Source organism: Oryzias latipes, chromosome 7 (assembly GCF_002234675.1).
Source record: "Oryzias latipes chromosome 7, ASM223467v1".
NCBI lineage: Eukaryota > Metazoa > Chordata > Actinopteri > Beloniformes > Adrianichthyidae > Oryzias > Oryzias latipes.
In genome coordinates this window covers 25,193,784-25,220,298 of record NC_019865.2, presented here as the reverse complement: position 1 = coordinate 25,220,298, position 26,515 = coordinate 25,193,784, and the positions used below count along the sequence as shown (strand labels likewise).

Below are 26,515 nucleotides of genomic sequence, written 5' to 3'. Positions count from 1 at the left end.
CCACCACTTACATTTGGAGCATATTGCACTGATGAAAACTGTTCATACGTGGAAAAAGTGAGAAAAGTTGTGGTCTTTACATGACATTTTCACAGATGTATCACCAATGAACCACATAAGAACCACGAAATAAATAAACCACACGGAGGACATCAATCTATGTAGAGCATTAACCATGCGTGATCATTGAGCTGTTTATATGCAATTCATTAGTTATTAGGGTGTCAATGATGTAATATGATAAGCCGTGTAACCCTTGTGCTATCCTAGGCACTTTACCATTGGGAGTTGGGTCATCTAGACCCACTAGACAGTGCTCTGAACCTTTTTTCCTCAATGATTTGTGATCTTCACTGGTGTCCATGGATTACATGAAATCTTTCTACCTTTATCCACCTTTGTCATGGTAGGGAGAACACGTCAATGTAAGGGGTGGGGTCATCTAAGATAGCACAAGGGATACATGATCAAAAAGTTATCCATCAGTGGTAAATGCATGAAAAGTTGTGGAAAGGCACAATCTTGTGTATGCATCTCGCTGCAGTCACGCACAGTTGTGTATGATTTACGTAATAGTTGCGTACGAACTATGTCAAATACATGTAAACTCTGTGATTGTCAACCGACCCAAAAATTTGAAAACCAAAAAACCGAAACCACGTAAAGACCCGGCGGCCAAAACCCACAAAGGACATCTGCGTACATCGACGAATGATGAACGCCAGAAACACTAATAAATTACGTGTCCCCTGCCTTCGCCCACAAGTGTCCGGGATAGGCTCCAGCAGCCCTGGGACCCGGAAAGGGACAAAACGGGTTTAGAAAATGAATAAATGAATCACGAAAGACCAAACCTTTATACCTAGAAAATGTTGTGTGTTGTGTGACACAGCCTTTAGAAGAAGGTGAAAAAGTGAGGTAAACATGTGCCGACCAGTCTCCCCCACTTCTGGAATTCTGGAGAGGCTCAGCACTCGAGGGGAAGGACCAGAATCAGCACCACAGGGACATGGACCCCCCTCAGGCTCAGATGTGATGTGGTCTGGCCAGGGAACTCAGGGATCCCTCTCCCTGTGTGGAGAGCGAGCCGCCGATGCAGTTACATTGTGAAAATGAAAAAGCAATTCTGTTCATCCATTTTAATTGTCGAATTAGATATTTTTAATTGAATTTTGTTACACATTTACTAGAAAACCTTTTAAAAAAATGAAATGTCAAAAACTACTTTCTTTATCAAGTGACAGAATAAGCGGTGTTGAAGAAGAAGAAAAAGATAAAGCGATTTGGCGGATTAATTTATTTTATTTTATTTTTGAGTCAACGAACGCAGCTTTATTGTGAAAATGAAAAACCATTTCTGGTATTGACTTTTATTTTAAATTATGAGACAGAAATGCTTCCATAGAACAGCTGCAGCAAAATGAAGGACTTGATGGAAAGAGTTTTGCAAAAGAACATCAGATCCCACCCAGACTCCTTTGACACACTTATTTACCAAGCCCTTTTTTTTAACCAAATGTCTTGTTGTCCAGACGGAGCCCAGATTAGATTAGTTTAGATGAAAAAGCCGGATGTGTGTGTTTCTTCTCAGCGTCACTACGACAAAGTGAAAAGTTTGACAGAAACAAAAACCTAACACTCAAAAGACACGTTTACCTCCAGATCAACCAGAAGGAGAGATGTCCTTTATAGACAGCAAAGGCTGTGATCACAAGCAGGACAGCACAGAAAGAAGAACATAGTTATTCAAATGAACTTGGGATTGTTGACAGTAACAGACACCAGCTTTATTTTGATATATTTTTGAAACATCTGTGCTTCTTTTGTTCAGACAAAAAAAAATGAGGCTTCAGCATCTCACTGATTTATTCCCAGGAGCAGAAACAGGGATGAATGTGGCAACTCAAAGCAAAGAGGAGCTCAAAATGCTCTTTTGTGACTTTTCTTTTTTGATTAAAAACACAGCTGAACAGCCCCCCCCCCCGTGTTTTGTATTTTGTGGAACTGGTGCATTGTGGGTTTTTTGTTGTTGTTGTTGCCCGTTTTGAGCTGAAACAACCTTCATCTTTGTGTTTACATGAATGTTGCTACACAGCAAGTGGCTTTTCTGGGCAGAAAATAAAAGCTCCTCTTTTATTTTGGCACTTCCCCTCTGACTCAAAATTCATAATCTGTTGTCTTTCCACATCTGAGAACCTGGACAGTGTCCAAAATACAGAAGAAGTAAAGCTAAACTTTATTGCAGCAAACATGAATACTTTAGCAATCCCATAATGAAAAGTTATTTTCTTTTTTTTACATCTTGTTCCATGCTGGCGGTCTCAGTCATCCAGGTCCCTGGGGTCAGATGGACCCATGGGGAAGATCACGTCGCTCTCCAGGGAGAGGTTGTTGCCGAGGCCGGCCATGCGGCTGCGCAGCAGGAAGTGAGTCCTCCTCTGCAGGAGCCGCTGCTGCTCCTGCTTCAGTTCCACGTACGAGCGCGAGAACGTGTGGAAGATGGAGGTGACGGGGAAGGCCATGAGCAGGATGCCGCTCAGGATGCTGCTCAGGGCCACCACCTGGCCCGGGATGCTCCTTGGCACCATGTCGCCGTATCCCACTGTTGTCATGGTGATGACCGCCCACCAGTAGGTGGCGGGGATGCTGGTGAACTCCTGCGTGCCGGCCACTTCGTTCTCGATCAAGTAAAGCAAGGGGGAGTACAGCGCGATGGCCACGCACAGGAAGAGGAGGAGCAGCCCGAACTCCCGCGTGCAACGGCGGGCCGTCAGCCCGAGGGTCTGCAGGCCCAGCGAGTGGCGGGCCAGCCGCATCACGTAGAGGATGCGCAGCGCTCGGAGAACGCGCAGCACCAAGCCCACTTTGTCCAGGTAGGTGTTGGTGGACACCTCCTTGGAGGTGTTGTCCACCAGCAGGGTGATGTAGTACGGCAGGATGGCCACCACGTCGATCAGGTTGAGCGGCTTCCTGAGGAAGGCCAGCTTGCTGCGGTCCTGGATGAAGCGCAGGGTGAACTCTAGGGAGAACCAGGCCACGCACACCGTCTCCACGATGAAGATGTTGTAGCACATCTGGGAGCATGTGCCCTGTGGGAGACACAAGCAGAGAGTTAGCAGCAAACGCCGCCGCAGTGTGTAACCCTGGAGCTGGGGCTGCAGTCCAGAACGCCTCCATAAAATGTGCTGCTCCTCATGTGCTTTGAATTACTTTAGAGAATCATGTTAAAAGCTGAAGTTCACCTTTTTCTTTGCACAGGTTCGGTTTGCGTTTTCTTTTCTGACTTGAATCTGGTTTGTGGTGTTGGATGAGATCAAAATTGTTTCTTTCATCAGCCAAAAGAAATCCCTTTAAAAAGTCAGTATAGGTGTTGTGCATGTCTGCTTCTGCTTGGAATTCCTCTTTGACCAAAACAAACAAAATAAAAAGGGGCTTTAAGACTTTTATTTGTAACTTTGATAGAAAATGTTCTAGTTTTTTTAACCTAAAACGAAGAAGTAATCTGGGTTAAGACTATAGAAGCATTCACATCATCATTTGATACACATATTTCAAAGACCCCTGACTCGTTAGCCTGACCGAAACTTTCCTTAAAAATCCATTGCATAATGTAACAAATAAATAAAAAATGATAAAAAACAAAAAGTGGAATATATACATTTACACTTTGGTTTTCAAAAACATATAACCTCTTTTTGTAATAGTAAAACCTGTCCAACACAAAAGGCCTTCAGCTCTAATCTGTTTGCTCAGCTGTTGGACAGAACGAGATATTAAAAAAAAAATCCATTGGATATTAACTGTTACACTTTTTCTGCCCTGTAGTTTGATATAATTCCACTAGAGGGCAGTAGAACAGCTTTTTCATCCTATTTCAGAAAGGCCTCCATGAAATCTCCAAAACACTTTTGATAGTGAAAGTTTAACAAATTTTCAAAACCTTATGGTGAGAATAACTCATCTAAAGGTATTTATTTTTGTAAATAATTACTTCCTGTATTGACAGAATGTAAAATTTGGTCATAATTCATTTCAATTGTTACATCGTGTTAAAAATGTATTAAAAATTTGAGACAGCGGGTAAATACAGCGTTTCTATTTTATGTCGATATTTTTGCATCTTAGATTAATGTTGTTGTGAGAAAAAAATGTACTAAATCAAACAACAAATCATTATATAAGATCTATAAATCATAAAAAAAGTATATTGCATTTTTTTTGTTGATTTCATCTAGGGGTTTAAATTTTTTTATTTTAATAAACCTATTTTTTTTTAAATAACCTTATTTTATTGTTTTTATTTTATTTTATTATATTTTATTGTTTTTATCAATATGTTTTGATTCTCATTTTTATTTCCGGTGCTTCCTCAGCTGGAACCTCTCCTTCTGGGTCGGCTGCTATTCAGCCTCTGCGGCTCTGGATGGGAAACTGCATTACCACTTAGCTGTGGTGGAGCGGTCCCCGCCTGTGTTGCCTTGGTTATGCAGCTGTTCACAGAGAGGGAGGTTCCATTTATAAGCATTTCCAACATCTTGTTTTCGTGCCTAGCCTATTTCTCATTGCCTTTCCCCATCAGTTAGGGGGTGGGGGGCTAGGTAAGGGGAGGGGGGGCCTATTTTAATTTTTTTTATTTTATTTTTTTGTGCTTGTTTATTTTAATCGTCATGCTTGTTTTTATATTTCTTGTGTTTCAATGTAAAGCACTTTGTGTTATGTTTTCATGTGAAAAGTGCTTTATAAATAAAGTTTTGATTGATTGATAGAAAAAAACCATTAAAATAAAATGGAATTTTCTTTCAATTTTTTGATGCCGTGGGCTTTATTGGATTAATTTGCATAGATTTCTGAAGATCATTACTTTTTACTCGTGTCGTTCCTCGTATTCTGGTATGTATGAGGTTATTTTACCAAGTTTTGAGAAGCGGTTCCTTTGGGTCACACCTACAGCTGTTTCTGTTTTCAGGTGGTTAGCATCCTCAGAAGATTCAGGTTCTTGGTTTTCTGTTAGTCTCCATAAAATGTCAAGTTTGTCCTCCTTTTAGAGCTTCAGCATCTAGTCCAGGCTCAGAGCTTAAAGACCCACCTCAGGTGTTTTTAACCTGTTCTTGTAGCCTTTTTCTGATGACGTCTCCATGTACGTCTTTGTTCTCCTCGTCTGAACTGACGTGACTCATAACTGTACGGCTGGATAGCTCCAGTGTTGCATTTTTTTTGAAACAGTAATGTTAGACTTGGGGCGTGAGGGGTCCTTCTAATTTAGTTATTTTTGAGTGAATAGTTGCTTTTTAATTATATAAATACCCGAGTACTTTCGTTCCTGGGGTCTTTGTGGGAGTTTTTGACTTGTTAGGGCATTTAATTTGTTTTGTTTTTCTCTTTAGAGACTGACTGGGGTGAAGAACAATCCAGGGGAAAATGTGTGGATGAGCTAAGAGCTAAACAAAACTCTTCCTCTTTTTTCACCTAACTGGGATTAAGCCATGAAAATAAAAGCTTTTCTGATCTATTTTGTAAAGAGATCCATAAAAAACAAGTTTCTCTTTTTGTCTTTTTTCTGTTTTTTTTTAAAAAGGGACATCGTTATGTCCTGAAACCCTAAAGCTGGAGCAAACAGATGGAAAAATTGCTGCACCTTAACACGGCGGCAAATTAGATGCAGCGGTGCTGTTAGAAAGTAATTATTGGCACTTTTAATTAAACTGCTTCCAGCAGACATAATTAGAACGGAGCACGGAGAGAGATCGGGAACTCTGAGCCTCCATTAACTCAAGAGAAGTCATTGGATGTCTTTTTGTTTTTCCTTTCTTTGGAACATTGCTGGTGATGAGTTCAGTAAAGTAACCTTAAAGCTGCATAAAAGTCCTGTTCACCTCCGTTAGATATGCAGAGAAGAGCCGGAGCGCCTGACGGAGAAGGATCTCCTGGAGGTAAAGATCTCCACCTGGACCGTCAGTGGCTGCAGAAATCCTCAGAAATCTGATTCTTTTTTCAAAATCTGTTTGTGGGAACTTTTGATCGATTCAATTCTACTTAACCCTCCTGTTCGTTTGTGAGGAACAGAGATGATGTTCCTGGGTCAAATTGACCCGGTGAAGGTTTTATTAATTAAAAGATGTCTGAAACCCAAAAAATCCTAACAAGCAGTGTGAATATTTCAGTACTAACTTAATTACTAATTATTCTATCAAAACTTAGTGATATGGTGTTCCTTACCTCTAACAGGAAGTGGTTCAATTATTAGATAATTCACTAGTTTTTCTTAAAAATATACATGTTCAAACCTTTTTTAAAAATTTCACTACTGTATTACTTTTGAATGACCACCATATAAAATACAATAGTTTTACAAAACATTGAAACATAATCTTGAAATTTTGTTTTGCATACATGCACTGTGAAACAGAAAAAAACTAAATCACAATACAACAGACAAGCAATTTCATTATGAAGTTGTGTGTATGTGTACAAATACACAGCACAAGAGTGACCAGTCATCACACTGTGCTTTGTGCAAATTAATTTTGCACATTTCGCACAGGTCATGCTGGTCTTGAACTGGATCCTGTCTCCGGCTCGACTGGCGCCCCTGGCCGACCCCCCAACTCCATCTGAATGATTCACGTCTGCTGGACTTTAAATATGTAGTTGTAGCGTTAGATAAGCTAATTATTCTCTATGAGTTCTGGTAAATCGCCAGTCCGTCCTGGGGGAGGATCCCTCCTTCATGTGGGCACCCCTAAGGTTTCTTGGTTTTTTCCGGAATCCGTTTTTTTTAGGAGCTTTACCTTACCACGAAGGGGGGTCTAAGGGCAGGGATGGCAGCTTTGTTTAGTCAGTTTGTTAGTTCAATTTAGTATTTTCCTATTGAATTCTATGCATTCATGATTCTTTTTGATTTTATGTTTAACTTTTTCAATTACCGATACGAAGCCCATCGAGACGTGTGTCTATGTGTGTGATTGGGGTGAAATATGTCTCACAGCTGCAAATAAAGGAATACTACTAATAATAAGACATCCTTGTACCTCCAGTTTGACTGCCGGGTCAAATTGACCCGAACAGTATCTATGTAATATAAATATGCAGGGGGGGGTTGCATATATGTGAGATGAACCAAATTCATAATATATGTTGATTACCCTAATTAAGGCAAGCAGAAGAAGCTTCATGCTGAAAAAATATTTTTAACAATTTTTCCATGATGTTTAAACTTTAAAACGGGTCAATTTGACCCGCAACATAACAGGAGGGTTAAATAGAATTGGACTTAACTGGATTATTTTGTCCTGCAGCAGTCCTGGACTGCAACAACCATTTTGTCGTACCAGCTACAAATTTTGAACTCCTCTTAGGGATTTTATATCTATTGCCTTCTAACTTCTCGAGCATCGTTGGGAAGCTACTTGGGGAAAAAATGTTGGAATTAAAAGTCGTACATTTTGTGTGGCGAGCTCACAGGAGTGGCGTTCCCCTGTTACTCGCACATGTTTTGCCGAAATACTGTAAAAATGTAACACACGAATGAATGCCCTGGCTCAAGCTGATCAGAACAATATGACATATGATTAGGAATGTCGGCGTGGTTAAAAAAAACTTCAGTTGCCAAGGAAACCGAAAAGGTTACTTTTGGTGATTCCTCTAGAAATGACATAGACCTTTTTCGTCACCCCCAGGTGACCAAAAATGGTTGCTATGGAGATAAAGTGAACAGAATATGGTGTTTTTCCATGAATTTGTCCATGGTTGCAGAGGCAAAGACGAGAGAGTGAAGGGCCTGCTGCAGCTGCTTACCCACTGAGGTCAGGTCAAAGGTGAAGACAAGTAGCGGATGCCTACGGTATACAGGCCCTACAACGTCACTCAAGACTTTAAAACTTGTTACTTTCTGCAGTAAAATGAGGGAATAAATGCTCTTTTTTTGGATAAATCTCCCACTTACCGCCTCCTCCTCCTCCCTCATGGCCGGTAAGGTGCTGATGGAGAGGTTGATGGCAGTGATGGTGACAAACAGCACTGACAAGCAAGCGAAGATCTTCCCCGGGAGGCCGGACTGCGGCCTCTCCACCATGTCCCTCAGCCTGCTCATGCACTTCCCCACTCTGGACTCGCCGGAGCGCTCCCTGCGGCCGCCCTCTGAGTCCAGCAGGTCCTCCAGGAGCTCCTCCTCCTCCTGGGCTCTCTCCATGGCCTCAAACTCCTCCACGCGCTGCAGCAGACGCCGCCGACAGCACCACTCCATGCTCTCCTCGGGAACCCCCCAGTAGAGGAGCTCCTCTCGGAAGGAGAGGGCACACATCTCCCTGAGGGAGCGCAGCTTGCCCGCCCGGAGGTAGGTCAGGATGGTGCGGAAGGCGCAGGGGCTGCGGTCGAAGAAGAACTCGTTGTGCGTGACGTCGTAGTCGTCGCAGACGCGCATGATCTCATCGAAGCTGCTGCAGAGGCGCAGCTGGCCCAGGCGGGACAGAGGGAAGTCCTCCAAGGTGGTCCAGGGCAGCTGGTAGCGCAGGCCGCCCACATTGATGATGGCGTGCAGTTTACGCTTGCCGGACAGGGGCGCGTTGTCCGAGACGAGCTGGGGGAGAGGCTGGGCCCGCTTGTAGAAGGCCCCCTTCCGGGCCTCCTCCTCCTGATGGGGAGGCTGGTTGAGGGAGGTGTCAGAAGCACAGCTCAGGGCGCTGTAGTCGTAGTCCGAGCCATCGCCTGCCAGCAGGGTCATCTTTACTGATCCGCTCACATCCCTGTGCCCAGGACGCCGTCTCCACGCTCTCACCTGGGGAGGAGAGACTCAGTCAACAGATGCATCGCTCTGATAGAAACACATGCATCCATGCAGCAGAGCATGTGGGGTCAGGGCAGGACGTCCGTGCAAAAAGCATCGAACAAGCAATTTCTGGTAGAGGAAAACTGCAGCAATCGTAAAAGCAAACAGCATGACGACCATGATTCCCGCTGCAGGAGGCGCCCAGACTTTGTGCACTTCTGACTTTGCTTGTTGTCATCAGAAGATGTGAGGCACTGTGAAGAAACAAATCCAGAAACGCCAAAAAAGTAAAATAAAAAAAAGTTTGAAAAGTTCCAACAAGTTCAAATGAATCTCCAATATTCCTCTGTTGCTTCGGGGCAACTTTTAGGAGAAACAGATCTTGCGGATCTTAAAGACCCACTCAGATGGAAATCATATTTTATGTTCTTGTGGTATTTCAGAATCAGAATCAGAATCAGAATCTTTTATTATCATTCTGCAGTGCACAATGAAATTTTTTCCAGCAACTCTCGTCCAACAATATAAAAAGGTAGAATAAAATAAAATAGGAATAAAGAGCTATATAAGGCATAAATACATAAATACTGTACAGTAGAGTGGGGTGAATATTGCACATGAGTGGGTATTCCACATTAGAATGGATATTGCACATCATAGAGGACAAGTTCAAATTAAAATTGCCCTTCTGAGAATTGTTTTATTTAAATTGATGTGAATCAGGAGCAGACAAAAAAAATCCAGTTTGGAGGTGTGAGGGGCTGTAAGCTAGCAGGAGAGTGTGTAAACAAAGAGCTCTCAGGTGTAGGTGATGGGAAGAGGGGGGGGGGGGGGTTGCTCTGTGCTATCAGTATTGCCCACAACTCAGAGACAAACTTCTAATGAACTCCTGCCACTCTGCAGAAACTATGTCCTAGAAAACAACACAAGTTTTTAGATTTTGGCTAAAAAAGGCATAATTATAATTGAAAGATCACTGGGAACATTTTAAAAATAAATGAAAAGTTGACCGGAGATGGTAACTATCAGTTATCTTTTTACCTACGATGGTCTTTTTCCTTTTTGAGCCCCTCCCAGCTCTCATTGATTTTGCTCTGAAGCTACCAAGGACAGGAAACCCAATAACGGGTATTTTCCAGCCTCTGCTTTCTTTATTTTTCCATTTTTTGGATAATTTATGCAATTTTTTCCAATATTTACAACATTTGTGTCCTTTTTAAAAAAGTTGACTCCAAATTTAAATTCATTTTAATACTAAGCAATGTTTATGATAGACATAAAGTAAAGTTGGAAGCACAGAAAACCAGTGTGGGGATTGGGGCTAAACACATTGTTCTTCCATAGTTCCAGACTCATCTGTATGAAAACCCAAAGCGCTGACTGACTCAGCCCGAAGAATCAAGCAGCGCAAAGCAGATGTTGACCAACAGGGGGCAGCGTACCCCAAAACAAACAACCACGAAACTTTCATGCTCTCACAAACATCCAAAACATTCCAGTTTACTCCAAAAATTTGGCAGATTGTGTTTATATTCCCAAAACATTGATTGTACCCTAGTCTTGTTGACGTAGACCTGCTTCTTACTACTTTGAATACTACAGATGAAAGAACTGAAAACACCATTTAAATACACATCGTCAGTTTATATAATATCACTAATAAGATTTTTATATTTATATAACAAGTACTGTTATATTTGAACTATTTAAGTCAAAAAGAATCTATTTGAAATTCAAATTCACATGAAAAATAAAAAAAAGTGAAAATACAACGGCAATGATGACCATTTTACTGTATCACTGTTATTTATTAGGAACATTTATTCTAATACATTTCAACAACAGAATTCTAATGTTAAAGAATTGTGGTAAGATTCTGTCACAAATGTAAACAAAAATATTAATAAAGTCTAAAGTGTGTTAAAGGAATGACTTGAAAACTTATTGCTGAAATGGAAGACATCTGGCTGTAAAGTAAGTTTATTATATTTCAAAAGAAAAAAACTGTCAAACTATTTGAAAACATGTGTTTGGTCAAGTTATTAGATGGTTAACTTGTATTACCCTGCTTTAGTAACATTTTACTTAAAATTAAAGTTTAAAAAAGCATTAAAAGGTTTTTTTTTTACTGTGAAAAAATGGGAAATTTTTTGATTTGTTGGATTAAGCCACCAAAACCTGTATGACATCCATAATCTCCTTTTTTATTTTATTGTAGTGCAAACCTATTCATTTATTTCAAATAAAAAAATTAAAAATTTCAACGTATTTGTTCTAAAAATGATTTCATCTCCGTGTATTTATGGCTGAAAAGTGATGCAATGTCTAATTTTTTTCTTTCTCAGAACGCATTCAGAGAAATCGGAACAAACGTTGAAGGAAAATACTGATTTAAAGTTCTGAGGCAAACATTTATTTAAAAAAAAAACGTTTTATTTGTCTTCAACGCATCACCCAGGCGAGAACAGAGAAATGCTTTAGAGAACAGACAGACGGTTTCCTCATCTACCCAAACAATTTATGTCCCGACAAAAATAAAATCCTCTGAATTGGCAGCAACATTTTGACAAGCTGAGCGCACTTTCACCTGAACACACGCTTTCCCATCCTATCAGCAGCAAATATGCTGCTCGTGCATCTCACACGCTCACCCCTCACAGCTGTGCACGCACACGTCTGCTGGAACGACGACCACGGCTGCTCGCCCTATTTACACACCGAGTTGATCGCCTCTATTTATAAGAGATCTTATGTCATGATCTCCTTTACATGTTTACATTCAGGAGACTGGAAATAGAATCGCATGACTGAGCAGTGTTTGGCAAAAAATCTCTGCCTATAAGACACATCCTATTGTTTGTCCACATGACTTTGATGTGAATTCGCTGCACATCTATGCTAAGTTTTTCTGCATTTCCGAACTGCATTAACGTCTGACTTCCCCTCTCATTAGCAGTAACAGTTATAGCGCTTCACAGATGCTGAGCGATCAAATGAGTGGATTATCTCAACACATTAATGGGGAAGGAAACTGAGCAGCGTCAACAGAAATATAACTTTAACAGAAAGTGCACATCAGGGTTTGAAGAACCGCTACGTAATTTAATAAAAGACAAAAGCATTGGGTCCCTTTTTGTCCGGCTGGAACCCGTTAGCCTCTGCAGATCCTGCACAATTGTAGTGTTGGATCTTGAAAGCTACTGAAAAGGATTCATAGAGAAAAAAACTTAGGAAAAAAGAAACATTTGTGTTATATTTTATTTGCTTGAATGCAGAATAGACTAAGCAAAAGACAAAAACAAACTGGGAATCTAACTAAATGTTGCAGCCACAAATGTAACTCCGTTTATCTGGCTTAACTAACTTGGCAAAAGAGTAAAATGTCAAAATACATTAAGAAAATTGAGGAAATTTCTCCTGTAATGCAGGGAAGGACTTGTGGCCTCCGTTCAAACTAATTTAATCAATTACAATGATTTAGAAGAAGCCTCCTGCGAATTCAGCTGTCAGTGCTGCGATGCAAATGTGGGGTTAGCAGGAGGCCCTTGGCTGTAAAAACGCAGATGTGTGTCGCCTAAGCGGTTATTAGGCACCTGCTTTGTGGGCTTTTGTCAGCAGATGATTACAGTTGGCCCTAAAGTCGCACTGAGCTCCACTCCTTTACCCTAAGAGGTTAGGTTTAAGACATTCCTGTCATGAAAAACTGGCTTAATCAGTTCACTCAATAGAAATACAGCTCCAAAAGGATTTTATAAAAATCAAGAACACATATTAAAGTGTCTTGAATTCTCTCCTTTTATCCTTCTGATGGCCAAACCTGCGCAAAGCAGAGTCGGAGTGGATTTGCAGAAGCCTCCGCCACTTTCCTGCTGGCTTAAATCACACTTAACCTCCCGAGGCTGTTCGATTTCTCACTTTTCCTCGAACCTGTTGTGCATGACCTAAGAGGCAGACACGAGACTTTCCTAGGCTTTCTCTTTTCATGTCTGCTCTGAGATGAACGCTCATGGACACAAAGTCCCTTAAAGACCCCCTCTAATGAAAATTGTGTGTTTTTTACGTGTTCTTGCAGCATTTTTTGATAATCTAAAATAACATTGAGTTCAAAATTGCTTTTCTGAGTATTTATTTATTCAAATTGTTGTGAATCAAAAGAAGATGAAAAAAATGTTGTGCGTTGTGTGTTATGTAAAAAATACGCTGGGCGGGCCACAAGCTCTCTTCGTACTCCGCTCCATTCGGATGCCTCCACAAACAGATCCATGTACGTCTTCACTGTCATTTTTAATATTCTTTCAAAATCAGCAATTGCCCCAAAGTTTTTTCCTTATGTCTGGGTTTAGTACCACTTGCAGCTGCAATAACATGAAGTCATCATATTCTGTCTGTCCATATCAATCTCATGTATCGCTGTGGGGAAATCTGAGGCCGTTTTCCAACGAGAGATCCCTCAACTGCTGTGAAACCAGGCTGAGGTCTGTAGTAAACTTCCCACCCCTCTCTTTTTCTTTCATTCACTTTGTTGTGAGTCCATAAACGCAGCACTTTAGCTGTCAGCCAGCTGCCCGCACATCTAAATCCTAAAAAAACCCCAATGCCTGTCGATGCCATAAGCCACGCAACCTAATAGTTTTTATAGAACAGTTTATGGTCCTGAAGTCGTTGAGGTCTCGACTAGATGTGATGTCACTAAATACTGCTTGCAAAAAATAGGATTGTGATCAGTGAGGGTTTTAGTGCCACTTGTTAACCAAAGGAACAAAAAACCCTCCCACGCTTAAGATGTTATGGATTTTTGATCTGGTTACAAAGGTTTTAAATCTTTGTTCTGACTGAGAGTTTAAATTTCTGTGCTACAGTTGAACACTTTACACTGAAGTGATGAGAACTGCCATGCTTGAGATCCCAGCCCCCTTGTGGTTATTTGATGAACACACCCCGCTCCAGCATTCAACTTCAAATGAGCGTCACATGGTGCTATTTACAAAAATAATCCTGGTTCGGAGTTTTTGGAGCTTTTGGTAATGGTAAATATTGTATACTTATCTAGAGCTTTTCTAGCTTGATTTGATGGCCAATCAATGTGCATTCACACACTGATGGTGGCTCTGCTGCCCAACACTGGCACTAACCTATGACCACCAGGAGCAATGTAGAGTTTATTGTCTTGCCCAAGGACACTTCGACACGCGGGCGTGCAAGGTGGGAACTGAACCTGCGATCTTCCAATCAGAGGTGGACCGCTCTACCTCTGCACCATGTATAAATGAGAAAGAAGATGATTGCACTGCAATGTGTGTGCTTTTTCTATGTCATTGAAGTGTCTCTGGTTGCAAAAATGAAGAAGACCATCATAGGCGAAAAGTGTTTTTTTTAAACCCTTATACTATCCAAAGCACTTTAACATTGGGAGTGGGGTCATCTAGACCCACTAGACAGTTCGCTGAACATTTTTTCTTCAATGATTTGTGATCTTCACTGGTTTCCATGGATTACATGAAATCTTTCCACCTTTATCCACCTTTGTCATGGTAGGAATAAGACGTCAATGGTCATGTTGACCCATAGGATAGTCAAGGGTTTAGTCCCACTCTGATCATGTCTTGATCTAATTTTGAAGTGTTCCCAGTGGTGTTTTCATTATGATTATGCAATTTTTGGCTTAAAACTAAAAACCTGTGTGGTTTTCAAGGACATCGCAACTGCAGAGCGGCAGTATTTCATCTGTCACCGTAATGCAACTTCGCTTTTTTTCCTTGTAAGGATGAACTGATTCGCATTAATCGTGTAAATGGTTGAAGAGTTATAGTAGTCAAAGAGCGTCTGTTACTTAGGCGTTGCTGGCGGCTTCTCTGGTTTTAAAGAGTTGAACCTTTTCTGTTTAATGTAGTTTTTGTCTTTTTCATTTATCCCACTTGATCTTTAGGTGTGTATGATCGGACACGCAAACTGAAGCCTGTAGACTCTGAGATGCAGCTGTTTGAATCTGTACATTTTCTAAGCAAATTAAAAAAAAACATTGTAACATTTTCCATTTAAGAAAACTTTTTTACATACATTTTGTCAACATTTTCTACCAAACTTATGTACAAATGCGGTTTCTCCTTGATATTTTTTAGTGATGTTAGCCTTACTGGGAGTTATGTTAGCATTATAGTCACCAAAACCTTGATTTTATTATCAGCACTTTCCACTAAAAACAAGGGTCAACTTTGTGTTTTCCCCCACTTTCCTCATTTTACTCTAGAAACAACAGCACTGAAATATGTTGTCATCATTTAGTCAGGTTGTTTAACCCCTTTTTCATATTCCAGTTCAAAATGACCTATGCCTGCTTTAGCGCTTCTATAAAACCTTAGAAGGCGGTGCACGCTGTTTTGACTGGATCTCGGGCAGAGAGATGAAACGCTGCAGAAACGAAGAAGGCTGTTCCCTCCACCAGATCGGTTGAGGTCTGGCCTCTCCCTGTGCCAGCGCTATCACAGCTAAGCCACAGGGCATGTTCTCCAGATTGCATGGTGAGTCACTGGCTTGTGGGTCTCTGTTTCCTCGCTACCATGTGCAAGCATTTCCCACAATCCTCCCTAAAAGAACGATCAATGGAAGCTGTATTGATCAGCACGGTACTGTGAAATGGTATTCTGTCATTCGACTGCAGACTTGTGTTGTTGTTGTGTTGTTGGCTGCATATCTGCATGCAGCAGAGCTGGACGTGTTATATAAGACAGATTGTGTCAATCTGTCTGTGAGTCAAGGTTTGCAATCCAGCTTGACTCATCCAGAAAATCACGCGCACATGGCATTTTTATCACCAACAATTTTTGCCAAAATTTCTGGACTTCGTAGACAGAAAGTAAATTGTGTTTCCGGTGTCACTGTTTATGCTATATTGATGAAGCAGTTGACTAAATTAATAAATCAATTTATATTCCGATGATCCAACGAAAACGATCTGTCGAGGGCAAGTTGTTAATGGAATTGACCTTTACTATCATAAAATCTTTTCAAAATGAAATAAATCAATTATAATTGATGTTAGATCCATTTAGATTGAGGCTCTGTAGGTTCATTTTACTATAAAAAATTACCAAGTGCATCACAGCATACAACACATGTGATGTCAGCAAAAACTGATCAGTCCATCGTTCAATGTGTGGAAAAACTATGAATTTAGCAAAGTCATGTGACCATACAGTAAGCTAGAATGTTCTAAGAATGTTCGCTTTGGATTATTTGGATGTGGAAGAACAACAGTGGGCTGAACTTTATCAAACTAAAATGTGAATGGATTTTCCATTAATTCTTGTTTATTTATTTTAATTTTTTTTGTACACATATTAAATTTACACTTGATTATCTTAAAGAAATACAAGGAATCTGGAAAACTTCATCTGCACTGTTCAGTACCAGCCATTTATCTCTGATGCTTTGTTCACGCCGCGCTCGGAAACGCGTTAGAGGCGATGAAAAGTCTATGGAAGTGTATTTGCATTTCGGGCTTCAAGACTTCCACGTTTATGCGTAGTTATATGCAAGATTTTAAGTCAATTTTCAGGCTCTAGATACAAAAACATGTGCCCATCGAAAGCGCGTTGAAAGTTAAACCAGTTGAATTTTGACCAGTGACTCTGATTTGGTAGTGACGTATGGATGGCGTTCTTTCAATTCATTGAAGTGCCAACTATTTGAAAATTGATCATGGAGAAATTAATAATTGTGGGTTGTGTCCGGCCGGAATTCTATGACAGCAAGTCTTTCATATATCGGAATCGATCTGTAAAAAGAAAAAGTCTGAAGGGAGATTTGCACCACTTTACCATTTCGCACCAGACTTCCTCCAGCTGTGAGTACAGTAGTATCAGGAATCCACAGTGCATTCTATAATCTGCCACACAAGTCCCTTGTGTACGCAGTATGAGCCACACTGGTTAAATTTTTGGCTAAAGATGTCCTGGATCGTTTTTAGGTCAGTGAATCGGATCAAAACGGATCCCCATTTCAACTATCAATCGTGTTGTCAATGACAAATTATGATATGAATCAAGTTGTTGTTTAAATGAATCATTGTAGCCCCATAAAGCAGCTAAAAGTGGAGTCCAGTTGTGTCCATTCTGCCTTCCAGACCATTCTGGTCCTCCGTGGTTCCTTTCACAACAACCATTTATCTCCCCGTTTTCTCTACAGCTCCCTGTTTTTTTAATGGACTGTACGAGGTGTTTCTAGAAATGGACCACGGAAGCCGGCGAGGCGAGGCGAGGCGAGGGGAAGCTGCCTCTCCTCATCTCACTTCACCCCACTCTGAAATCTGGTTGAAGCAGCCGGGCGTGCCAGAAGCGGTTCTCCCCTGCAAGACCTCTCCTTACAGTGATTCCAGCGGGAACGCTTGTAAACAAAAGAGTTTTCCTTTGTGCTGGAGGTGGGCGGTGTTGAGTGAACACCCTGGATGGAGCGGTTTTAGCTGCGGGGCAGTAATTGTCTCCATAACTCTGTGGTCCTGTGCAGAGTGCTGCTGCCTGTTTCTGAGAGAACCACGCTGTGTGGACAATCCCCTATGCTCACACGGACGTCTGCTTTTGTTTCCACTCTGATTTCAGGAAAAAAAGTGCACCCTTTAAGTATTTATGCACACTTTTTTGCATATTTCCCTCTATCAAAATAAATAAATAAATAAGTGCACCAGTCTGCTTCCTAAGAAGCAGCCCAACAAATCCCCCCCTTTCTGCCTCTCTGCACTGCCTCACCTCTCCTTGCAACAAAACAACCCCCAAACTTGACATCCATTCCCTCTGTAACTACATTAAGGTATTTCCTCCATTTTTCTCTACTGAGTAGATGATTGCACCCGCTCCCTATTTGAAAGTGCTCATCTAACTTGATTACATAAATCTTGCATAACATTAGGTCCTCTCTGTGCATCCATTCTCATCATTTTGACGCCTCTGTCCTGTGCCTGAGCGGCCATCACCCGACCACCGGACTGCTCTGGCTGGACTGTCTCTGATGGGCTGCAGGCGTCTGTCGCCTCGGAGGAGGTGTGGGGTGAGACCTAAGGGGTGCCCAGAGCAGCTCCCCGCAAGGCAGATGTGACAGCGGTTGCGAACACAGGTCGATTAAATGTTGTTTTGGGAAAAAGAAAAAAGAAAAAAAAATGCTGTTGTCGAAACCCCATCACTGAAAAAGTACTTTAGCTGAAGAGATGGAACAAACGGAGCAGACAAATGACCGCAGTTATTTTCAGTGTGTTCTTAGTGTTTTGAACATGTTTTTGTGGCATTTCTACAGACAATTAAGCTTAAAGGTGCATGTCTGATTATGTCCTAGGAAATGACACAGGTTTTTTGATTTGGCTAAACCATCATCATCATCATTAAAGAGCCTATTTCCTGCTTTTCTTAAGTCTTTCATAGTATTCTATATCCATTAATATGATCATATATCACCTTTGATACAGTAAAGAACATTTTATAAATGAAATGAGTTTAGTTTTTTGCAGCATATTTTTCTACCCAGAAGTAAAATGACTCGATCTCTGAGGCTCCGCCTTTCCGCTCCGTCTGGGTGCCGCCCATTTTATGACGTCAACCCAGAGTCAGCCTCAGCAGCGTGTCTGTGTTTCTACCATGAAAACAAACAACACCCGAACTTCTGCAAAGATGGATGTGCATATAAAAGGAAAGCGTTTAACTGTTCACCACAAGCCCGCAGAGAAAGTGTGTGTGTGTGTTAGCCTGGGGGTCTTCCTGGAAGGGGCTGTTCTTCACTTATCTGTGTCTTAGTGTCAGAACCCATTTGCTGTCGGGGTTTGGGAGGAGCTGGTACCCAGGGAGCAGGGTTTTAGAGGAATGTTCTGAAATAAAAATCTGTGAATGGTTCAAAATACCACTTTGGGTTGTTTTTCATTAGAAATTAATATCATAACATACTTTAAGGATGGAGCTGCCTGGCAGGAGGGCAAGAGGACGGCCAAAGAGGAGATATATGGATGTCTTAACAGAGGACATGAAGTTGGCTAATGTTAGGGTAGAAGATGTTCATGATAGAGTGAGGTGGAAAAGGATGATTCGCTGTGGCGAAAAGCCGAAAGAGAAAGAAGAAGAAGATCATGACACAATTTAAAGCTCAAAAAGTATATTTTGCATGATATAAGCACTTTAAAAGACCACTGAGAACACCATTACAGTTGGTTAAAAAGATGACTGGAGTGGGACTTTAAGCAAATATTTAAATTGGTTATTTGTTGGTGCTCATGGGTAAAAGAAGAGCAGCAGTCAGAAATAAAACATTTTTTAGTTTTTGTTTTGTTTTGTTCTTTAGAAAATAGTGCAAAAACCCACCTATAATGTGTATAGCTTGTTTTAGTGCACAATAGATAAAAAATTACAATTGGATTCCTAACCTAGACTCAGACTTGTTTTATGAACACTGTATTTCTGCATATGACAGATTCTATTATGCTTTTTGAATTCTCCACTGAAAGAGTCTATTCAGTCAACATGTGTGAGGTGTTTACGGATTTCTTTTTTAAAACTCTATCTGCGTCTAGAACACAAAAGCAGCAGAGTAAAGGCAATTAAAACGGCTTTGTCGGCCTATCTTTGTACGCGGCTCCATTAAGACAGGAAAAAAGTAATTAGTACATCTCATTACAGTTCTAGTAACCTGGAGGAGGAAGAGACAATGATGTATGACATATTATGGTGTATTACTCATATCAAAGACTGGGACAGACGTCTACATTGCGGGGTCCTAACCGCATTACGGGAGCCGACTGAACATCAGGTTAAAAGCTGCTCCGATACGGTCTCTGACTCACACAATGTTAGCTGGCGTTCTGCGCTTCGAGGACTCCGAGTGGCTTTCAGGCGGATGAGTTTCAATCTGATCAATGGAGGGAATTAGATTTGAAAAGTTACACCCAGAGTTTTTCTTTCTTTCTTTTTTTTTAAAGGTATTGCTGAAAGAAAAACAGTTCCCCTCCCCATCCATGACCCCTGTCTTACAGACCGTCATTCAAATGTTTACAGATCACAACACTGATGAAGCTGCAGCCTTGTTACCATGGTGTGCATGCAGAGAGTATGCAAATGACTGTTATCTGTGAAAGACGTGTAGTAGATGGGCTAAATGATGGCAGATAAACGGCAGAATTCAGAGGAAGTCTCTCATCTGCTTTAAAGAAGCATAGTACTTTTTTCGTTTGGGGGCAAAAAGCCATGTTTTTTAGATTTAAAAGGAGGGAAACAGACTCTCCAAACAGATTTCTTACATTGACCTCAGATCAGCTGCAGTTTTTTTTAGGAAATAGATCCCTTTGGAATCAAACCCCCAAAAGCATCACCATGAGACGTGGTGGTTCACTCTGAAAGCTGAACTTTAAAAGGAGACATACTCACTCTTGCTTGAGCTCCTCAACAGCTTTTGTCAAACTGAAGATGATGAGAGGCGCGCATGGAGACAGAAAGGAAAAGCGCTCTCCAGCCTGTGCCGTCGGCTCTTTTAACTCTGCTCCATCTGTGCGAAAGGCGCCCGGGCTCCTGGAGTACGAGGAGGCTGTTTGATGATCAGGAGCAACAGGCTGCCTCCCTTGTTTCCTCCTCCCCTTCCCTTTCTCCGACATCCCTCGCTCTTTCTCTGAACTCCTTCTCCCTCCACTCCACACCCCATCGTTCTCCAGCACTGACATCAGGAGTGGGACGTGCCGTTTTAACCAAAAGCTTTGGAGAGAAATCCATGGCAACTGGCACGGAAAGAGCTTCAGTTTCCCTTCACATGAGCGGAAAACCTCCTTTTAACTGTTGATTCACGTGGAGCTTTTGTCCATTTGGGTTATTTGGCTAAAAGCTGAGGTAGAGAAAGAGAGGGGGGGGGTCGGAATCAAACAGGGTATCCAAATTTAGTCGAGTAGTGTGGTTGAAGGATGATGATGAAGAGGAAGGCAGGGTTCATACGGTGGATGTTTATGACCAGAACATAAAGCTTTGGCTCCTCTCTTATCTTCATTGTTTGCTGACATCCATGAAAAAACATACCGGTATCTAAAGTCATGAAATATGTGTAGTTTATGGGACAGAGTATAGTTAAACAAACTCCTCCCTGGAAGGCAGAAACTAAAGTCTATTCACATCATGCACCGGTAGAGCTTTACTCTTCCTGACTCCCTGATGGTGTGCACTCACCATCATCAGTATGGAAAACCACTAATATGTGCACCCAAATACACTACATGTACTGTTAAATTAGGACTTCAAGGATATAAAAGGGACTGTGCAAGAGATTACAGGTGGAAACATTGGTTTTTCAACAATGACTTGGCGTGAAGCTACATTTCACATGAGTATTCAAGAACCAGCGTTCAGTACATTCTCGAACATGCTTTTAGCAGATGGTGTTCACATGAGAGTGTCGCTACCTGATACTAGCAAATGTACATGTTGGAAGAGGCTTGGTGTGAAATGTCGAAGTGGTGAAAATCTTGGTAATCTTGCTTTTTCTTTCACAGCTCTATCCCAATATATGAAAGACTTGGTGTCATAGAATTCCAGCCAGACACAAACTGCACTTAGACAGTTTTTCCTCTGTGATCAATTTTCAAATAGTTGTTGCCTCCGTGTATTAAAATGGATGCCATCCATTCGTCACTACCTAATTCGAGACCCTGATTGGTTAAAGTTCAGCCTGGTTTAACTTTCAACGTTCATTGGCTACACGTTTTGTATGTAGAAGCAGGAAACTGACTTAAAGTCTTGCGTAGCGGCACATGAAGATGGAACCAGAAAGGTGCGTAAACACGTGTTACATAGTTACACTACGTTACATAGTTATAATGCTTTTAACGCTTATGTATACGGAATTGTTTTAATAACTGATGCACTTTTATCTGGCAAGAATTTCATTTAATTTCCTGATTTTAGTGACCAAATGATGCAATATTTATGTATTTTTATGTATCATTTATTATTTTTAGTAATTATTATTTATTTATTATTAAAAGATAATTAGATGGATGGAATTTCAATTCAATTAAATTTAGTTCAATTCAATTTTATTTATACAGCCCAATATTACAACAATAGTTGTCTCAATGGGCTTCATACCGGTAATTGTATAAGAACACTCAATCATAAAGAACATGAAGTTGTCAGGTTGGGAGGGCTGGGGAGCATGAAGGACCCAGAATGCAGAGACGGAGGCACACGGTTCCAGGGCAAGGGGTTTATTAATTTAACAAAAAGCGCTGCAGAGCAGGGTAACAAAACCCAAACTAAACTTGCTGTGGGCATAGCACAAACACATGGGAAGGGAGTCAGGGAAGAGACGTTACATTAGAGACGTTACATGAGAGACATTACATGAGAGACATTGAAGACATTACTGGACCAGCACAAGAGAAAGGTAGAGACAAGACTTAAATACAGACAGGACAGACAAGACACAGGTGAACATGATCAGGAGAGATTGGAACCAGGGAAGTAAAACTTAAAACCATGACATAACAGTAACCCTTTCAAAATAAAACAGGAAACAGAACTCAAACATGACAGAAACAAGACTGAAAGCAAAAATCAATACAAAGAAACCCAAACCATGACAGAAGTCATAGAATTCAACAGGTAATGGCTAAACCAAAATAAACAGACTAAGCTAAACTGGGCATCCCTGCCCTTAAGCCCTCATCTCTGCATGGAAAAACTCCTAAAATAACGGATTCTGAGAAAAAAAAGAAGAAACCTCAGAGATGTCCACATGAATGAGGGATCCTCCCCCAGGACGGACAGGTGATGTACCAGAACTCTTGGAGAAGAATAAGCTTATCTAACTCTACAACTGCATCTTTAAATAGTTAGCTTGTGTTCTATACATTTAAAAAACAAACAGTTGTTTTGAAAAATCTTTCAATTTAATTCCTAAAATGCTTTTTGAAAGACTTTGCTGGCTGTCCAATGACAAACAGGCATGTGAATACTATTCTCACTGTTTAACAGATGCATTCTGGGATTCTTGTTTTTTCACTCATTGTCAATTTTGCACAGAAATCTTGTGCAACTGCAGAACCACCATTTTCTGGATTTGCTACGCCGCTCATACACACTGTCTGACAGTCTTTGTCAGTCCTGTCTAATGTTAGCACAGATTTTTAGCTTATGTTGTTTCTTTTGACTGGCAATAAAACCACATGTGAACCATTAATATTAAACTGACTGTTAAACAGATCATTGTTCAGAAGATGGACCCAGGATACGTTAAAAGCACAGAAAAGAGGCAGATGGAAAATTTGATTGCACACAAAAAACTGAGTATAAATTGTTTTGCAGCTTCGGGCTGCAGCTCTTGTTTAATTAACAATCAATTTTTTTTATTTTCCGTGTCAATAAAATGATAAAAAAGCACACATTTTCATGGCACACAGATGTGTTTCCAACAAAATCTTTTTTCTCAGTCCAGGAGCATGCAGTGCTGCTTCTAAATCGCCTCACAAACACAGTGATATGTGTCTGGTGACAATACACAACAAGTGTGTGCACCTCAGCATAAACCGCAGCCTTTGTCCGGTGTCTCAGGGTGTTTAGCTGGAAGAAACCTTTGCAGGAAAAGTGTCCGTCTCGGGGAAAAATATGTCTGTGGAGTTTGAGTTCTAGTTTTGCTTTTGTTGCATCACAGTAAAGCTAAGCTGTTCCTGCCTAGTGCAGGCTCACAGATGACAGGGGTTGATATCAAAGCTTTGCAATATTGCATTTTAGCAGATCAACTGATCACACTAGATTTGTGTTTTGGCCAACTTTATCCCAGCAGCCAAGTTAGAGCTTTGCTGAGCTGAAATCAATTGGAAAAAAAGCAAAATGGAGAAAAGTATTAACCCATAATCAGGCAAATGACTGTTGCAATAAATACACCTCCATTATTAAAGGCATGTTCGACAAGTGTTTTCAGCAAAAGAAAGCACCAAGAAAACCTCAACTGCCATGGATATCTGTTCAGATTCGTCTGTTAATGAAAAAACGGGATCATGCTCTAAAAACCTTTCATAAACAACACTGACATGCTCATCTTCAAAAGTCTGAGGAATCTAGTGATAAACGAAATGTGTAAATCAAAGTCTGGATATTATGAAAATCTGAAGTAAAAAGAAATGGAAAAGTCATCTGGAAACAGCTGAACTTCTTGATAAGTCCCAATACCACCTCTGATTTCAAATCTGGACTAAAGCATGCAGGGAAAACTATCTCTGACCCTGATAAAGTGGTTGTAGTCTTTGATAATTTTTTTTAATTAACTGAATCAACATCAGAGAAATAATTGGAAACAGACATTATAACAGCAACAGAAAATGATCTGTTTGAGATTAGGAAAGTGTTGTGTGTTATTGTTGTGCTGTTGCCTCTTGGCCAAGACGCTCTTGCAAAAGAGATTTTTACTCTCAATGATTTTTTTTATCCTGGTTAAATAAAAGTGAAAAAAAAAATAAAAATAAAAAAAATCACTGTCAGGAATACTATAAATAATTTAAGTAGCTAAATTGCCAAAGACATATACAACTTAGATGCTTTATTTTTGGAAGAGAACTGCGATACCTTGACAGAACCTCTTACACATATAAAATTCCAGCCGGTCAGTTTTCAGACGACTGGAAAAAGACTTCTTGACCAACCCATTCTTAAATCTGGAGACGCACAAAAAGTTTTCAATTACAGGAACATTAGTTTTCTTCTGGTCCTGTCTAAAGTTTTAGAATAAATTGTTTCTGACCAGCTCTTAGATTTCCGAGAAGATAAAAAGCTCCAACATCCTTTTCAATTTAGCTTCAGACACAATCACATATAATCACACAACTGAAACAGCCACATGCTTGATAAAGGAAATGTTGTGGGTGATGTATTCCTTGATTTAAAAACAGCCTTCGACACTGTGAACCATGCATGCTCATTTCAAGCCTCTCCTCTTTTCATTTGTCATGGCGCTCTTTGTCTTAGTTTCAGTCATACTCACTAAATCAATAAACATGGCCTTGTATTTAATAATTCTAAATCGAGTTTTCACAAAATTGGAATTAAAGTTCTGCAAAGAAGCGTTCTTGGCCCAATTCTCTTGAGCCTGAACATAAACAATCTCCCAGAAGTTTGCCCCAGCATCAAAAGTCCAGATGTATGCTGACGACATGGTTGGTCATGTATACGTGTCATGTAAGACTTTAATGTAGTAAGCGAAAAGTTAACCAATAGTAAAAAGTATATCGACTTGGCTGAAAAAGTCTTTTTTAACTCAGTTTCTCCATAAAAAATAACACTGAAATGTTTTTTTTCCAAAAAAAAATTCATTGAAGTTCAGCCAGAAAAATATCTTGGAATAATTTTAGACTCCCAATTAAAATTTAAAAACCACATTAAAAAAGTCTGCAAGCTGGTCAGGTTAAACATGACCTGTTTTAATTAATAAGACAATGCCTGACTCCAGAATGTTCTTGGATATTTTTAAACTCTATGATCTTCTCCCACTTGTGTTATGGAATCACCGTTTGGTCTCAATCAGACCTCAAACCTGTGGAGAGGCTTTCTAATCTGGCACTAAAGATATTTGACATAAAAAACAATTAAGTATCACCACTGTCAAATTAAAAACACAAAAACAACATCTTAACTTTTACTGATTGTATTAATTGACGTTCTTTAAAATGATCTTCAAATGTCTCCATGACCTGGCAGCTACTCCTTTCAGGACTTTCATCTGTAAATTAGAGACTTGCAGCTGATCAAGCCGAGACTTCTCCAGTGGAAATTGTGAGAACCCTTTTTGCAAAACTTGTTTTGCTGAGACGGCCCTCTGGGTGAAAGGGGCAAGACTTTGGAACTCACTTCCCACTGATTTGAAGTCTGTGACCAGTTTTAGTCTCTTTAAAACCAAAGTCTTGGTTGCATCAGCATTTCTGCCTGCTTGTTTTCACAGGCTGATGTGGTGTTTGTTTTTTATCCTTTTGATGTGATAAACTGGTTTAATGTCATTTTAACAATGACTATTTTCTGTTTTGCTTATAGTATTTTATTCTAATTTTTTGTAATTGTAAAGCAAAAAAAGCCCAGCTCAGGACAAATGCTGCACACTAGCTTCTGCTGAAAGCATTATGATATGAGCATGGGACTGCTGTTTGTAGTATGTTCTTATGTCTCTGTCCCTATGCAATAAATAAATTCAATTCAACCTGAGTCAAAGGGATTGGAATTTTGGGTCCAGTGTGCTCCAACAGGCTGTCTGCTGTGAGTCAGGTCAAAAGACACCCGTCACAGGGAGCACAGGTTGACATGTCAATCTCATCATATTATTTTCATCCTTAATCTGCACATTTTCTCTCACTTTTGTCAGCAATTGAAAACATCTATTGATTTTGTTGGTGTGAGTCTCTTTTAGGTTGGCTAAAGAAAAAAAAGAAAAACTGTTGTAAAACATTGACAAATTGAAATCCATATAATCATAAGATCTTGTCTTTATAAATATATACATACAAGCAGCAGCTCTGTTTTCCTAGTAAGAACCAGGATGTTATAATTCTCTAACAAACGCACATTTTTGGATGATTATGGTGTGTGCAGCGGCATGTTTGGACAGATAATTATACATTACCAAACCCTCATAACATATTGGGAAGCTGCATGAAATATGTGATGCCACATGATCTCAAGACTAATCAGCGCATTTATATTCAAGCCATTCTGCAGCGCAGGAACCTCTAAAAGTGAAAGATACAATCTAATGAGATGAACC

General features: G+C 40.3%; 1 protein-coding gene across 1 annotated transcript; it reads right to left on the bottom strand.

Annotated features, from left to right (window-relative positions):
- Window positions 1-2,213: 2,213 nt before the first annotated feature.
- kcng1 (potassium voltage-gated channel modifier subfamily G member 1) lies at window positions 2,214-20,499 on the bottom strand. Its single transcript, XM_004071027.4, has 3 exons — window positions 20,158-20,499; window positions 7,943-8,773; window positions 2,214-3,089 (listed from the first exon to the last, which is right to left on the bottom strand). The coding sequence occupies exons 2-3, from the start codon at window positions 8,717-8,719 to the stop codon at window positions 2,322-2,324; spliced, it is 1,545 nt and encodes a 514-aa protein (XP_004071075.1). The 5' UTR covers window positions 8,720-8,773; window positions 20,158-20,499; the 3' UTR covers window positions 2,214-2,321.
- Window positions 20,500-26,515: the final 6,016 nt, after the last annotated feature.

Bases quoted from the DNA above. Each gene is read 5' to 3' on its own strand.
- kcng1 (XM_004071027.4), bottom strand. From the start codon at position 8,719: ATGACCCTGCTGGCAGGCGATGGCTCGGACTACGACTACAGCGCCCTG. The intron at 3,090-7,942 runs GTAAGTGGGAGA...TGTCTCCCACAG, and splicing joins TGAGGGAGGAGGAGGAGGCG to GGCACATGCTCCCAGATGTG.